Source organism: Leptonotus elevatus, chromosome 2 (assembly GCF_054856555.1).
Source record: "Leptonotus elevatus isolate MCC_2025b chromosome 2, RoL_Lele_1.0, whole genome shotgun sequence".
Taxonomy (NCBI): domain Eukaryota; kingdom Metazoa; phylum Chordata; class Actinopteri; order Syngnathiformes; family Syngnathidae; genus Leptonotus; species Leptonotus elevatus.
The window spans coordinates 40,677,048-40,694,626 of record NC_141240.1 but is presented as its reverse complement, the minus strand read 5'-3'; the positions used below and the strand labels follow the sequence as shown (position 1 = coordinate 40,694,626).

At 41.4% G+C, this 17,579-nt stretch overlaps 1 protein-coding gene across 15 annotated transcripts in view; it reads left to right on the top strand.

Annotated features, from left to right (window-relative positions):
• Positions 1 to 17,579, top strand: part of LOC147180043 (membrane-associated guanylate kinase, WW and PDZ domain-containing protein 1-like) — a 120,447-nt gene that overhangs the window by 49,130 nt on the left and 53,738 nt on the right. For all 15 annotated transcript variants that reach the window (XM_086069169.1, XM_086069171.1, XM_086069167.1 and 12 more), the window contains one exon: positions 15,401 to 15,520. In XM_086069169.1, coding sequence (XP_085925295.1) covers positions 15,401 to 15,520 — 120 coding nt within the window. The remainder of the gene's footprint in view (positions 1 to 15,400; positions 15,521 to 17,579) is intronic.

Sequence of the window (17,579 nt, the reverse complement as noted above, 5' to 3'; positions counted from 1 at the left end):
ATGAGATTTTTAGACTCTGTAAAACCAGGTCTTAATTCCGGCACATTTCACAATTTAGTAGTAGATTAGATTTTTAGACTCTGTAAAACCAGGTCTTAATTCCGGCACATTTCACAATTTAGTAGTAGATGAGATTTTTAGACTCTGTAAAACCAGGTCTTAATTCCGGCACATTTCACAATTTAGTAGTAGATGAGATTTTTAGACTCTGTAAAACCAGGTCTTAATTCCGGCACATTTCACAATTTAGTAGTGGATGAGATTTTTAGACTCTGTAAAACCAGGTCTTAATTCCGGCACATTTCACAATTTAGTAGTAGATGAGATTTTTAGACTCTGTAAAACCAGGTCTTAATTCCGGCACATTTCACAATTTAGTAGTAGATGAGATTTTTAGACTCTGTAAAACCAGGTCTTAATTCCGGCACATTTCACAATTTAGTAGTAGATGAGATTTTTAGACTCTGTAAAACCAGGTCTAACAAGCGGCACTGGTGGATTTCATGGAGGTTTGTCACTCCACGGACGCGTGTGGTGGATGTCGTTGTATTTCATCCGTAAATATGACAACAGCGCCGGGGCGAGTCGCTCTCAACCATTGTCATGATCATCTTTAAAAATACTGTCATAGAACTCGCGACCACAATGGCGCAAAAGGCCCTTCTGTATCCAAGCAAAATACCAAAATAATGAAACCTGCACGACCTGCATGAAGTCTAAACCCACGCAAAACACGCTGAGCTCCGAGCAAAAGTGATTCTGTTTGCATTTGAATGACAAATGTTTCCTGCAAATCATTCGTGTCAGCAGTGTTTGTTTTGATGTCATATGATATGGAGAGTCATAAGGAATAATATTCCGAGCTGCCAAAACACTCAAATGGAGTTGAATGATGAAATAGCCAGATGGTCTTTAATCTGATGCCAGATACGTTTGCCTCTAAATGTGTCACTGCCGTTTGAAGAATTTACAAATTGATACGCTTTGTTTTGGGTGTAAAATAAATGGCGGTTTAGTGCAAAAATCATCAGTGGCGGGCGTTTGGTACCTCGGCCTTGAGTGGGGGAACTTCTTTCCTTTCGCCTCTTAACCCTTTTACTAGCAAAAAAACAACAACACATGTCCATTGAAGTGAAGCAAAAAAATCAAGTGCACTTTTCCTGGCGAAAGATGATTTGAGACGCTCGCGTTTTCGTCTCCACTTTCACGTTGTCTATTTCATGGCTCGTCATCGAAGAGCGGCCGTTTATGACGCATGCTCTTTAACAGGCCACTTCAGGGGACACGTCTCGTGAGCCGCAACTTTTTTTTAATCAACTGCCAGTGAGGACAGCAACCGACATTTATTTATAGTATGCGCGCTAAATAACCTCTCAATGTGTTTTCCGTTTGCATTCCGCTTTTTTTTTTTTTTTTTAAAGAGCTCAGTATTGTTCATTCGGAAATGTCATCATCATTGCTCTTTATTTTTTATTATTATTATTTTTTATTATTATTATTTTTTATTATTATTATTTTATTTTTTTTGTGTGTGTGGGTAAGTATGTGTATGTGCGTGTGTGCGTGCGTGCGTGTATTTGTTAGCTCACCAAAAAAAAAACTATTAGAAAAAATCTCATACCGTTCACCTAAACCGAACACCGCCGTCAGGAGACCCGAGGAAGGACCAAAGAAAACCAAGGAAGGAGAAATCCAGCACCGACCAGGCACCCCCCACCAGAACTCCTCCCCAACCCAAGAAACATCCAGACCCCAACAAATCCAAAAAACATAAAATCAGGGAGGCCTCAAGAGACCGAAGGAGAGACCGAGAAAAGGAAGGAGATCCGCAGACACCAGCCAGCCTCCACCGATTCAATGACCCGAGGAGGAAACAGATTGTGTCTGAGTTTCGGTAGATGCTGGTGCGGTGGATCTGGCGTGCATGAAAATCTCCACCAAAGACATTCCGCTTTTCTCGACGCCACTAACCGGCTGTCACTTGGGATGCTCGTTGATTTCTTCCGTGTGTTGTTGTTGTTGTTGTTGTTTTTTTTTTTGTTGTCGGCTTCCTTGACTTCTCAAAGCCAGCGCTTTTATATTAGTCTTGAGAGTAATTGCTGCATAAAGAAACCTCCTGTCGGAAGATGTGTCATAAATTCTGTTCAATCTGCAGTTTGTTGACAAGATCGTGCCAAAAGTAATTAAATTATTTGCACCAACTTTTATGGCGAGGCTGACGCGGGCCAAGCAGGAGCAAATTCAATTTTGATGGCGTTCAAATTGCAAATTGCTTGCATAATAGAACCATTTCAACTAATATTGCATTACATTGCATATACAATGTTTTTTTTTAATTTTATTTTATTGTGAATAATGTATGATGTTTAATAAGAAAATGTTGGCATAAATCCTTCCCTGCATGCTGGCAAATGTTTTTCCGTGTATGAACACAAAAGTGTTGCTCATTTTTTTTTTTTGCACACTCAGCTTGGATTTTGCTTGCTCACCTGTGAACCCGAGCAGGAGAAGCGCAAAGAATGGACAAATGGAGGGACACAAATTAGTATATTATATTATAGGTTCACAAAGAGCCATGGACTTGTGACTGAGGAATTTTCTAATAAAAGTACCGATATTTGTGTAAAAATAAGTACTGATTGAACTGCTATACTTTGCATAAAAGTAAAAAAAAAAAGTAGACACTGAAATGTACATTAAAGTCAAACTTCTCCACATAAAATAGTTCCCCCCTTTTATGTACTTACATCGTGCTCGAATTGAGGGGAAAAATCGCATAACATTTTACAAACAAGAGCTAACTCGTGTTGTTGTTTTTTTTTATGCTATCAAAACTTGGCTTTCATAACCTCGTGAGTACCCAAAAATGCCAAATTTGCTAATAAAAATAAAGTACAGCACAACATTAAACAATTCTATTAAATAAGGCCACGGTTGGATAATATCTTGATTCCTCTGAATCTGCCATTTGTTGCTTTTTTTGCCCTCGTTGATCGCATTTTCAAGTGCAGGGAGTAAAAGTAAAAAAAAAAAAAAAACTAATACTCAAGTAAATAAAGTACAGAAAGTACCTGAAGAATAAACCACTGTTTTTAAGTAAAAGCATTGATTGATAGATTTTATTATACATATTATAAACGTTGCAAGATATGAAACAAAAAATTTAAGAAAAGAAAGGATTATCAATAGTCATAGTCATATGCTGCATTCAAGGATGGTCGGAACTTGGAATCTTCCGACTTCCAGGAACCAGGAAGTGTGTACGGGAACTCGGGAAAAAAATGTGACGTCACTCTACAATGGCGACCACTTAGGAAACACAGGCTGCGAATGGTAAAACACAATTTACTCGAGTATAAGTATGCTTTCTTTATTCATAAATATTGGACATAACACAATATGTGTGACAGTGTGCCGATATTTCTCTGCATGAAATGTTTATGAATTAAAAGATAAAAGCAATTGCTGGAGGTCAAAAGGTGTTTTGAGGACCAAAATAAAAACAATTTATCACTACCTGCCATTTTGGTTCTTTACTTTCACCTTCGAACGTCTTCAGGTCGGAAGCGGGAAAAGCCAACTGCGATAAATCCGACCGTCCTCGAATGCAGCATTAGTCATAGGCTTAGAGGGAGTCGGAAGAAGTCAAAGAACTTATCTCGTCCTACCTCATATTTCTCGTGTCAGCAGACAAGTAGGTTATTCATTTTCCATAATATACTAACAAATAAAAACAGTTTATGCTTCTGTTTATACCTGATTGTTATTTCAAAACATCCACGCAATTCCTTCAAATCTGTTGCGCTTGTCGCGTTTGTTGCCCACCTGGGACAAAAAAAATGCCTTTTCGTTGCGCAACCGGTCCTTACTGAACGGAACTTTTTCCATTTGCCACCCATTTTGATACACAATTCTTGATTGGTAGTTTTACATGTACAACGGTTATGCTAGCAGCTTCTACGTGTGTGTGTTTTTTTTGACGGAATGTCTCAGCAGGGCATTATGATTGGCAGCTTGCAGAGCTGAGTAAACGAGCCGCCTCTTTGAAGTTAATTAACTTATTTCCCCTCCTTCTTGAGAGCAGTTAGGCACGGACGAGGAGGGTGAGAGCAAGACGAAAGATATATTGCAAATACTAATGTGTTTTGCTGCGATTAATGTGCATTGTCCTTAAATAATAATACATAAAAAAAAAATTTTAAAAAAAATATTGTGCCACGAGTACTAATTAGCCTCAAGGACAACATGAGTAGCCCGCGTGTTTGTTCTAAAAATAGCTCACCAGAGATTGAACACTGACTTACTAAGAAGAGTTAAAAGAGGAGAAGAATGTTCATATTTATTTATTTATTTTAATTTGGTACACGTTTCTTCTGTACCAAATATTCGATATATTGTTTAAGAATAAAATAGATTGTTCCTTCATTTTAAGAGTTCATTTTCGAGCTGTCGTTTTAACATTGTGACGCCGCAATGTTTTTGCTCACAGTTATCGTGCCGTCAAAATCAAAATATCGGCCCATGCTTATTAGGAGCTGCTTATCCTTCAAATCTGTTGCGCTTGTAACGTTTGTTGCCCACAATCAAATGGTTATCAGTTTAAAGCTTCATCCTGGCATCCTTGTCGATGGATTGATTGATTTTACTTTGCACGCTCACGTGACACCATTAACTGTCCGATCGTCGTATTGGCCATTTTTTGCACGTGATCTCAATTTCTTAGCTGTTTGCCAATCGAAGTCGTCACGTAGGCGCCGCACCCGAAGGCGCCGATGTTGATGACGTGACCGTAGCGAGCGAGGGCGGGGCTTTTGCCTGTGCGTCCCTGATCCTTTTTAGCAGCTTTTACAATCAATACGCGTCTCCCTCCCGCACACACGTTGACCTGCGAACCCGCGTCGGGCACACGCTGCTCACTCGGTAACGCGACGTACACGCCGGATAAGAGAGGAGACGTTCGAGAAGCGCAACAAGCACCAAGGGCTGTTTGTGTTTGCTTTGTTGTCGCTGCGGCGGCTGTTTGCCCATTTTGGTGATTGTATTTTCTTTTCTTCTTTTTTTTTTTTGGTGTGCTTGTTGTCGTGTGTGTGTCACGTGACTCCTCCACCGTCGTGGACCTGATTTTTTTCCTCTCGCTCTTGTTCCACTTTGTGGCAGATGCCCTCTTTTCACAGCACTTGTTGGTTGCTAATTGATGCTGTTGTTCACAAACAAAATAATAACAAACAGTTGGGTTTGTTTCCAATCGTCAAAAACAGAACATCGTGGCCATTGACTCGCTACCTAATACCAGGGTGACACTTAGCCCCGCCTCACCAGGGTGACACTTAGCCCCGCCCCGAGATACTTAAATGATACTCAAAAGTTTACTGGAAGATGCCATACAGTATAACTACTTTAACATATTTTGTTTTTTCTTTTGTTTTGTTTTTTAATGTATAGTATGGAAAGAAAGAAAATAACATGTAACTCCTTTGAAGTCTTACTTGACAAATGAATTAATGACAACATCCACTTTTACAAGCAAGCAACCAAAATCCGATCAAATTTATAAAAAAAATTAATGGGGGGGGGGGGTCGAACCTGCACCATGACGGCATTTCCATTTTGGGAACATCATGCGCTACCAGTGAGTTTGAACGCACAGGTAGTGAGGTTTGTAAAAGCTGACCTACTTTTTTTTACTTACATTTTTATACTTTTTTAACTCATTCACTGGCAGCCATTTTCACAGAAGCAACCTCTTCACTCCTGGCCGTTTTACTGGATTTTTACTGATTTTACAAGGCCCACACAATATTGTGTTCTATTGCTATCAAAACATGGAACGTACCAAAAGAAAGATTAGCGTCTCCACTTAGCATTAGAATATAGCGAAGTTTCATTATTCCCAAACCTATTTAGGATTGTGAGTAATTGAGGTTTTTTTCAACATAGCTCTGGTTGATATATTTTGCTTTGCTGCCACCTGCTGGTCGTTTTTTGTAATAACTACCATTTCTTCAACTGTTCTTTACATTTGAGAGGCTGCATAAAAAACAAAAAAAACGTGTAAATACGTCTTTTGAGACACTTAAAACATTTCAAATAGAACGTATTCATACGTTTTTGGGAGCAAACGAGTTAATATATAGCAATAAGACCACGGGCACCCGAAAGCCACCTTTTTCCTCTCTACATTCCTCACGATCAATTTGGGAGCAGTCACGATCTACCAGTCGCGGTGACAGCACGGCACGATGCACTCCGCCTCCAATTTGCCGCGCAACGCGTCAATCAAATTCATCACATGCTAACGGGTCCCATGAAAAACAATGAAAACCAGACATTGTCATGAATTCATGTCACATATAACATTATTGTCAAGAAATGTTTAACTCATTCACTCCCAGCCATTTTGATTGAAGCAACCCCCTTCGCTCCCAGCTGTTTGACTATTGACCGATTTTTTGCAAGGCCGACAGAATATTGTGTTCTACTGCTACAAAAACTTGGAAAGAAAGATTATAGTTTCTTCTTTCATCAGGGAAAAAAAGTATATTTCTATCTGTTTACGTTTTGCAGCAATTGGCATTAGAATATAGCTAAGTTTCATCATTATTCACAAAACTGTTGAAAACACTGACAAAAAGAGCTTGTTGCAACGTGGCCCTGGTTGATCTCTTATACTCTGGCCACCTGCTGGCCGTTTTTTGCAATAACTACAATTGCTTCACCCATTCTCTTCAGTTCAGAGGCTGCACCAAAGCCTTCCGTATGCCATAGCATAAAAAAAACAACATCTTTGACGTCTTTGGTAATATTTAAAATAGAACGTATTTATACGTTTTTTTTAGGTTGACTCCCACTTAAAGACGTGTTCACATTCAACCTTATATAAATTGATTTGATTACTTCAGGAGGAAAGTCAGTGCAATACAACTTTGCCTCCACATTTTCTAAAATTGGATTCTGAGAGACTAAAACCGTCCACACGTGGGAATGTAAATGTGTTGTTTGTCTGTACGTGGCGTGCCGTTCTCCGGCGACAAGCTTATCTCACCCCTCGCCAGCTCGGATATGCTCCGTCTCACCTGCAACCCGACAAGTGATGTCGAAAAACGTCATCACAGACATCAAATCGCTTTCCCGCCTTCTTGTGAAACGTCTCCACCCGCGTTGTGGCGCCGTAAGGTTGAGATCGATTCGTTGATGTTACGCATCACAAACTCTCGCTGCCGACACACTCAAGCATTGGTGACTTTTCCATTAGCCCCGCCCCCGCACGGGCACGCTACCACGCCGCCACCTCACGGAACGACGCCACACGGCCGCCATTGCATTTCAGGAAGGGGGCGGGATCATTTCCACTGTCCACTGTGCGTGCGGCTCTGCCACAACATTTCACGAGTGGCGAGTCGCGCCAACATTGAACCGTATTTCCGATTTCATATAAACCGCCACGGATGAAATATTGCGGTCCTGATTTCACGAAGCTATTCCTGAAAAGAGAACTCCGCCTCATTCAAGTGAACGGGAACGCACGACCCGGAGAGTGGTGTCATTACAGATCCAGCCACAAGTACCTTGTAAATTGTAAATATAGCTCAGCGTCATTTTTTTTTTGTAAAACATGATTATATTTATTGTATATACTGTATTTTGATGACTTATATTTTTATGCGGGCGCGTGCCACGGCATTACTTGCTGCGTTGCTGTCGGCCGATCAAATGACAGGCGACGACACGGCCGCGCTCGGCGCCAGACGACCGGCGCTGCAGAACCACCTGCGAGACGGTTCTAAACAGCGGTTCCGTTGGAACCGCTCGGCCCCCGAAAAAGTTCAATAGAGACGCAAACATCCTGGGACAAAAAAATGCCATTTCGTTGCGCAACCGGTCCTTACTGAACGGAACTTTTTCCATTTGCCACCCATTTTGATACACAATTCTTGATTGGTAGTTTTACCTGTACAACGGTTATGCTAGCAGCTTCTACGTGTGTGTTTTTTTGACGGAATGTCTCAGCAGGGCATTATGATTGGCGGCTTGCAGAGCTGAGTAAACGAGCCGCCTCTTTGAAGTTAATTGCCTCCAATTAACTTATTTCTCCTTCTTGAGAGCAGTTAGGCACGGACGAGGAAGGGTGAGAGCAAGACGAAAGATATATTGCAAATACTAATGTGTTTTGCTGCGATTAATGTGCATTGTCCTTAAATAATCCATCCATCCATCCATTTTCTGTACCGCTTGTCCTCACAAGGGTCGCGGGGGTTGCTGGAGCCTATCCCAGCTGGCTTCGGGCAGTAGGCGGGGTTACACCCTGAACTGGTTGCCAGCCAATCGCAGGACACACAGAGACGAACAATCATACTCACAATCACACCTGTGGACAATTTGGAGTGTCCAATTCACCTGCCATGCATGTTTTTGGAATGTGGGAGGAAACCGGAGTACCCGGAGAAAAGCCACGCAAGCACGGGGAGAACATGCAAACTCCACCCAGGAAGGCCGAAGCCCAGACTTGATCTCACAACCTTTGCACTGGGAGGCGGTCGTGCTAACCAGTCAGCCACCGTGCCGCCACCTTAAATAATAATACGTAAAAAAAAAAAAAAAAAAAAAAAAAAAAAAATAATAATAATACATAAAATAATACATAAAAAAAAAAAAGAGATTGTGCCAGTGAGTACTAATTAGCCTCAAGGACAACATGAGTAGCCCGCGTGTTTGTTCTAAAAATAGCTCACCAGAGATTGAACACTGACTTACTAAGAAGAGTTAAAAGAGGAGAAGAATTTTCATATTTATTTATTTATTTTAATTTGGTACACGTTTCTTCTGTACCAAATATTCGATATATTGTTTAAGAATAAAATTGATTGTTCCTTCATTTTAAGAGTTCATTTTCGAGCTGTCGTTTTAACATTGTGACGCCGCAATGTTTTTGCTCACAGTTATCGTGCCGTCAAAATCAAATATCGGCCCACGCTTATTAGGAGCGTTGATAATTGTGTGCGATTAAGCCTTCGTTCATCACTTGACGTTGGATTTTCACGCTTCCGTCTTTTCAATCGCACATTTGCTGTTTTGTTGTTGGCCGCAGCTGGGAGACGCGTTGCATATTTCATCAGAATGTCCACGGCGGTCCGTGAGACGCTCTTCCCCGTTTGAAGCGGTGGGAAGACTCTGCATGCCGGGTCGGTCGCTTCATAAAGCTTGCATGCGTTCTCCGGCATGTCGGCCTCGCATCTTTTTATTTGATTTCACCGTTGCGGAGGCGTCGCTCCGCTTCTTCGGCTACGCTGAGGAGGTCACGGTCTGCGTCGTCATGTCGTGTCAGGCTGGATTTTCATCCGCTGGAGCAAGACAATAGAGAAGAAGAACAGTGTCATATTGTCAAGTTATTTTGCGTAAGAAGCAAAAAGGAAACATTCCTTTTCACAAATATGCACTGCGCTGGCTTTGGCGGTTGTTTTTTTACAAAGATATGACGAAGCGCATCGAGAGTACGGAAGCCGAGAGCAAATCGAGCCGCGCGTGACTATAAAATCACTCAAACGCATCAACGTGACTTGCGAGTCGTTACCGATTCAGCTGTAACGACATACTGCATGTTTTCCCCGGCAACACAAACAATCCGAAGCACAGCGAATGTTTTTTTATGGCCACTATGACATCACGCAACGTTGCTTGTTTCTAAATCAGTTTGTTGAACTTAATTATTAACGAATCTGTGAAATATTTGGCTCACCAGCAAACATACTTCAATCCTTTCAGTTACGGCAGATTTTCTTTGATTTATTGCCAGCCGTTGCCTCCACTGACCAATTTGAGGTATTGCGCAAGAGTCGAGATGAATATGGTTTCACTCTAATGGGTTTGAATTTTGTGCGGAATTTACACTAACTATAATTAGCATTTGTTCAAAGTCACACGGGTTCATTGTTTTTCTGTAAAGTTCTGAGTAAAGTTGACTCTATTAAGAGTGGGAACAAATGGACTCAGTTTGAGAGTAATATTTACACTTGGAAGAGAGTAAAAAAAAAAAAAGAACTGGGGGGAAAAAAAATCACTCAAGGGTTGAGGAACGAACTCACGACCTTCAGCTTGGGAGTTAGTGTATTGATAACTCCAACACCAAAACACACTTGGAGATAAGAAAACAGTAGGAGGGGCATAGGTCAGGGGTGTATTTCACAAACCAGGTTTAGTGAGAACCTTAAAATGTGGGTAATTGGAACCAGAGGAAAAGAGGCGACTCCAGCCTGTTTCATAAAAAGAGGCAATTTAAGCTCTCGGTCAGTTACCATAGCAACATTGTCCATAAATCAAACGTGGTCGGTGGCGGGTTTGTCACAATGAACCTTGAGGTTTTCTCTTTCCCCGCTTCCTTTCAGCCACACACGACATTTTATTTCCTCATTCATAAATTCCGCTGCGGCGAGTTTTTGCGTAAATCCGCCTATAGTCTATAGCAGAGGTGAGCATGGAGGGCCGGAGTCCTGCAGGTTTTGCATGTTGCCCTTCTCCAACGCAGCTGATATATGATCAGCTCATCATCCAGCTCTGCATAAACCGTCCTGTTGATTGGAATCAGCTTGTGTTGGAAGTGAGAAACCTCCAAAACCCGCAGCCCTCCAGGACCCAGATTGCCCACCCCTGGTCTATATCTATTTTTGATATTCGACCCTATTGATGAAGGTGACGCAGGGAATTAAATATTCATCGCGAGATTGTTATCAGACCGCGCGTAGATACGCTGCCATTTGCGGACCGTTCTCTTTTTGAACGGAACCGTTTCTCTCTTTTTTTTTTTTTTCTTTAAGAGCTCAGTATTGTTCATTCGGAAATGTCATCATCATTGCTCTTTTTTTTTAATTTATTTATATATATATATATATATATATATATATATATATATATATATATATATATATATATATATATTTTTTTTTTTTTTTTTTTTTTGTGTGGGTGAGTATGTGTATGTGCGTGCGTGCGTGCGTGTATTTGTTAGCTCACCAGAAAACCTATTAGAAAAAAATCTCATACCGTTCACCTAAACCGAACACCAGGAGACCCGAGGGGACCGAAGAAAACCAAGGAAGGTGAAATCCAGCACCAACCAGACACCCCCCACGGAACCGTTTCTCATCACAGTCCATCATCGACTTAATCCGTCCTTACATTTGCTCACCTCACAGCATATATTGTGTGTTGCACCTAAATGAAAATAATGAATGAGCTACAATTCAACGGCTTTCCCCTGTAATATTATTGCGATTGCAAAGGACGACATCCAGACGGAAGCAAAGTTTGGTTCCTCAAACAAATCTCGTCCACACGGAAGCATTTCAAGACTTGCGTGCGTCCAAAAGAAGACCTTTAACCGCTGTAATGTATATGCCAAGTCTGGGGTGGCGCTGTAGCGCAGCCACAGGGAGTTAACAAAGTGTAGAAGAAAGAATCAGCGAAGAAGACGGACACTTAAAAAAAAAATAAAACTTTATTGCAATCTACAGAACAAACAACATTAAAAAGACAAACACAGGAGAAGTGACAATGGCGGGTGATTGACGTCCAACGCCGCTTGTCGAACGTGGGAATAAAGAAGCAAAATATTTTGCGCAAAACGACTACGACGCGGCTATCCGCCATTGTTGTTGACGGACTGACGGTTCGCACGCAGTCACGCGAGAACTGCGACAATGCGTCGTCATGGAGCTGCGACCATTACGTCATTGCTGGAGGAGTCTCCTGCATGTGGCGTCCAGACGGACGCGTTTTGAAATCTGTCCACTCTGGAGCCCGCTTTCAAAAGCCATCGCTTTCAAAAGCCATCGCTTTCAAGCTCCGAAATTGCGCCATCGTGTGGACCAACGACCTAAACAGTAAGAAACATTACGAAGAAACATTGAAAGTGTCTTTCGTGTGGACGGGGGCCTAAATGTATGCATTGACCCGACTCGAGCCGCGACGTTCTCCCACGCCGCCTTCGTCTACGGGCGAGCCGCTGCCATGTTGCACTTTTTTTCTAAAGACGTTCAAATTCGCCATAAGATCGCATTAAGATTTTCGGTTATTCCGTTTTGCAGCAATTAGCATTAGAATATAGCGAAGTTTCATTATTCCCAAACCTATTTAGGATTGTGGGTAATTGAGTTTTTTTTCAACATGGCTCTGGTTGATATATTTTTGCTCTGCTGCCACCTGCTGGCCGTTTTTTTGTAATAACTACCATTTCTTCAACTGTTCTTTACATTTGAGAGGCTGCATAAAAAACAAAAAAAAAGTGTAAATGCGTCTTTTGAGACACTTAAAACATTTCAAATAGAACGTATTCATACGTTTTTGCGAGCAAACGAGTTAATATATAGCAATAAGACCACGGGCACCCGAAACCCAACTTTTTCCTCTCTACATTCCTCACGATCAATTTGGGAGCAGTCACGATCTACCAGTCGCGGTAACAGCACGCCATTTTCCATCCATCCATCCATTTTCTGTACCGCTTGTCCTCACAAGGGTCGCGGGGGTTGCTGGAGCCTATCCCAGCTGGCTTCGGGCAGTAGGCGGGGTACACCCTGTACTGGTTGCCAGCCAATCGCAGGGCACACAGAGACGAACAATCATACTCACAATCACACCTGTGGACAATTTGGAGTGTCCAATTCACCTGCCATGCATGTTTTTGGAATGTGGGAGGAAACCGGAGTACCCGGAGAAAACCCACGCAGGCACGGGGAGAACATGCAAACTCCACCCAGGAAGGGCCGAAGCCCGGACTTGATCTCACAACCTTTGCACTGGGAGGCGGACGTGCTAACCAGTCAGCCACCGTGCCGCCCCCTTAAATAATAATACATAAAAAAAAAAATAATAATAATAATAATAATAATAATAATAATAATACATAAAATAATACATAAAAAAAAAAAAGGCATTTTGATTTGTAAAAATGTTTTTGTCTTGTTTTTTATGAAGTGGATGGAGGATCGGGCAAGTCTGGCATAATTCCAAAAGGAACGTTCGGTGCAAACACAAGACTGTTCATCACCGATAGAAAATCATTCCGATAGTGAAGCATGGTCGTGGCAACATCATGCTTTGGATTTCTGTTTTTCTTCAGCTGGAAATGGGTTAGTAAGGTGAGAGGTGGAAGTATCCGTTTCAAGTACAGTTAGCGTAAGAAAGAAAACAATGTCCGGGAAAGCCTGCCTGAACATCCGAAATGTATTTGGGGGTTCATCTTTGGAACTTTAAATGGTGGCTATTGTGTGCTGAGTGATTCCCTTTTAACATGAGCTTGAATGGGATTGGATCAATCTGAACACAGCCACATTCACCATTTATAAGAGGGTGTGCACACTTGTACAACCACATTATCTCAGTTGTTTATTGTTACGTACCCTTTTGAGTTTTATTTGATATTTTTTTCATTTGAGTTGGCCTCATAACTAGTGGGAAAAAGTTTTGAAATGATTTCTCGTAATTTCATATTGTTGTATCATCATTATCTGTTATTTGAACGGGGGGGGGGGGGTGTAGACTTTTTATATTGGAATATTCAATTAATCACAGATTTTTTTTCAATCATTTTAAGAAAATGTTTTACTTATTTATTTACTTACTTATTTACGTTTGGGGGGGAGCATGGAAAAAACTTCCTACACCCTTTTTTTCAAGATTTTTGGGGGATGGGCTCCTGTTACAGCCTTTTTTATATATATATATATATTAATTTTTTTTCCCACTGTATATGGCTTGTGAATACAAAACTGAAAAGACACCACATCACAAGTACAAGTTACAGCTCATAATTTGCTAATTATGTGCTGATGTAACACCGTGACAAAGCCTGGAGGTTTGTAGTTGTCAATATTCTACAAGATAAGCACATCAGAACGATTCATCTGATTGGAGCCGTCCACTTTTGGGAATATCCTGAAATAAGAGCTCCGCTCCCGCCGCAGCAGACGGCTTCATTAGAGCCTGTGAAGCATCGCCCGCTAATGGGACCGCCCAATCCTACCAGTCAAACTCCCAGACAACTTCACTTTCATCTCGCGCCACTGAGGCGAATGCGAAGCCTCCGTGTTTTTTTCCACGTCGGGGATTTGTTTTGCGGCCATTTGTCTTGCCTACAAATGGCTTCAATTTGGGAATCAACCTATTGTGTGTATAAGCATCTCATTAGGTGTTTTTGCTCATTGGTGACGTTAAAACTTGAGTCTTGTGTCAAACATGAGTTTAAAAAAATAATAATTATGCTGTTCAAGTGGCTGAATAAATAGGGAAAAAAATTTGGGGTGTCAAAATAAGTGCGTTAATTTTGAGTTAATTTAAAGTTCCTTTAACGGCACAAATTTTTGTAACGCCCGATTAATGACCGATTAAACTTGGAAAGCCTGCACTGGGAGAATTCCAGTCGCAATGCAGCAGACACGTCCACGTTTTTTTTTTTTTCACTAATAAATGTAATATTAATGCATATATTTGTGGAGACTGGGGTCAAGTTGTATTTGACATTTAGAAAAATTTGCAGAATTTTACAAGTTACTTCATGGTAACTTGATATGAAAAGAATAATGCACTGTGCTGCCAACACCGTCTTACAAATGCAATTATGCCATCTAGTGGCAGAAAAAATATTATGAAATGACTGTAACAATCACTAAAAGATGCAGCCTATTAGTTTAACATTTTTTTACATTTTTATGTTAACAAGAGCATGAAAACTTCAAACTAAATATTTGATTGTACATTTTATTGTACATTTAGAACCGATATAAAATGTGCAATTAATTCGTGAGTTAACTATTGAAGTCATGCAATTAATTTGGATAAAAAATGTAATCGTCTGACACCCCTTCAAAAACATAATATGAACAAACAATGCTAACATTAGTGTTAACGGTGTCATAAATATTTCAATGCAAACAGTGGAGCCGCCCATGTACACAGACAATATGCTCACAGCCTTTTTATTCTTTATCCTCTGTGAAGAACTACTAATATTACTGCGGCTTATTGCGAGTTTTGACCGGCTCCATGCAAATCTGTATAACTGTATATACATTTTTTCTGTAAATCTTTCGGTAAAAACTCTGAAAAAAAACCCAAAGTAAATTCAAATCAGTTCCCTGAAGTTAACATTTTTTAAAATATTTTTATAACATGTTGATTCTTCAAAATGGCCGATGTCGATATTCGTCAAAATGCTGAATATCGGCGCCGATAATCGGCCTGGCTTATAATAGTATTAGTAATATCGTCAAACTTGCTGTGAGACAATTATTCTGCCAAACGCTCGTTTTTTAGTAGCAAATCTTATTAAACATTCGCAGCAAATCCCAAATCTGAAATTGCCGTCATTTCTGAGCACCTACCAAACTTCAATTTGTTTCCTCCTCTCCAGGTACCACCCGCGCCCCCCGAAACGGAGAGGTGCCAGGTGTGGATTACAACTTCCTGTCATTGGATGACTTCCTAGAACTTGAAGAGTGTGGCACGCTGCTGGAAATTGGAACGTACGAGGGTGAGGATGACGATGATCGTGATGAAGACTGACATTGTGCGCGACCTGAGCAGGTGTTCTGATTCATCACGCGACGAAAGAGCAGAACAATAATCCGAATGAAAGTTCTCTGCATGCAGGCGGGCTGCAAGATTGGACAGTTGATTTACACGAGACGCGATTGCAGGAACAGGGTCACGCTGCATCTGCCCCTCTCGTTTCCGATTAGGACCGTGTTTTAAGCGTGCTCTAAATCGCAGACTTACACAAACCTGCCTCATGTGGAGGGAGACGTGCGTACGCACGTCCGTACTGTAAGTAACTGTGTGTCTTTGGGGAGGGCTTTGTGATTGTGTGTTTGTGGGCCCGGGAGGGAATGTCACAACGTTAATCTGCTTGGCAGCCGTCCACGACTCGCTGTTGCCACTTGGCACGTTTCTCCCTTTCGCGCAGACAATGTCACAAAACCTGTCCACGGCCGCGTGTGAGCTGCAAACTGAGGGAGACTGGATTCATTCATCGCAAAGTGATATGCTAATTTGTGTTACCGTAGGACTGATGCGCAAACGTCTGAAATGAGACTTTTGAAAAATCGGGAGAAATCAAGCCGCCGTCTCCCCTCTCGGGCGTAGTGTTAATTCCGTCAACAAAAACTAAACACAAATCATTTTGTCAACACGCATTTTTCACCGGACTAAAACCCTCATTAACTCATTTGCTCCCGAAAACGTATACATTCTATTTTTAAATGTTTTAACCGTCCCAAAGACATATTTACACGTTTTTTTTATGTTTTTAATGCTAGAAGGCTTTTTGATGCAGCCTCTCAAGTGCACAAAACGGTTGAAACAATGGCCAGCAGGTGGCAGCAGAGTGAAACCACAACCAGGGCCAATGTTGAAAACAAGCTGATTTACCCACAGTTCTTAGCAGATTTGTGAATAATGATGAAACTTAGCTACATTAATAAATAAATAAATAAAACAGGCTCACTCATCTGCGGCGTCACCTTCTCGCAAGGAACAGAGACGCTCAATCGTTTATTAAAACATGGCAGCACATATTATTCAGCCTGTGACTCACATTTTAACACAGACTTGTTGCTACTTATTTACCCACAACGCTTTGCGTTCCAACGCCTGAATAACACAAAATACATTGCACGTGAGTAGTTTGAGCTGGGAGGATGCATTTTCATGTTTTTAGGCCAAGGTTCAACAATTCCGGTCCTCGAGGTCTGGAGTCCTGCAAGTTTGAGATGTTTCCGCCTACCAACACACCTGATGCTAAAAGGCCCCGCCGTCCACACGAAAGCCAGTTTCAATGTATCCTCACAAGTTTCTTATTGTTCAGGCCATTCGTCCACACGATGGCGCTGTTTCGGATTTTGAAACTGATCACTTTTGGAAGCGGGCTCCAGAGTGCGCACGAACCGTCAGTCTGTCAACAACAATGGCGGATAGCCGCGTCGTAGTCGTTTAGCGCAAAATATTTTGCTTCTTCATTCCCACGTTTAAAAAGCGGTGTTGTACTTGGATGACCCGCCATTGTCACTTCTCCTGTTTTTGTTCTGTAAATTGCAATAAAGTTGATTGATTCTTCTTCTACGCTTTCCGTTAACTCCCTGTGGCTGTGCTACAGCGCCCACTCCAGACTTGGCATATACATTACAGCCGTCAAACGTCCTCAGCGTCTAATATATATATATATATATTTTTTTTAAGAGCTCAGTATTGTTCATTCGGAAATGTCATCATCATTGCTCTTTTATTTTTTATTTTTTATTTTTTGTGTGTGTGAGTATAAGTATGTGCGTGCGTGCGTGCGTGCGTGTATTTGCTAGCTCACCAGAAAACCTATTAGAAAAAATCTCATACCGTTCACCTAAACCGAACACCAGGAGACCCGAGGGGACCAAAGAAAACCAAGGAAGGTGAAATCCAGCACCGACCAGGCACCACCCACCAGAACTCCTCCCCAGCCCAAGAAACATCCAGACCCCAACAAATCCAAAAAACATAAAATCAGGGAGGCCTCAAGAGACCGAAGCGTCTTCTTTTGGACGCACGCAAGTCTTGAA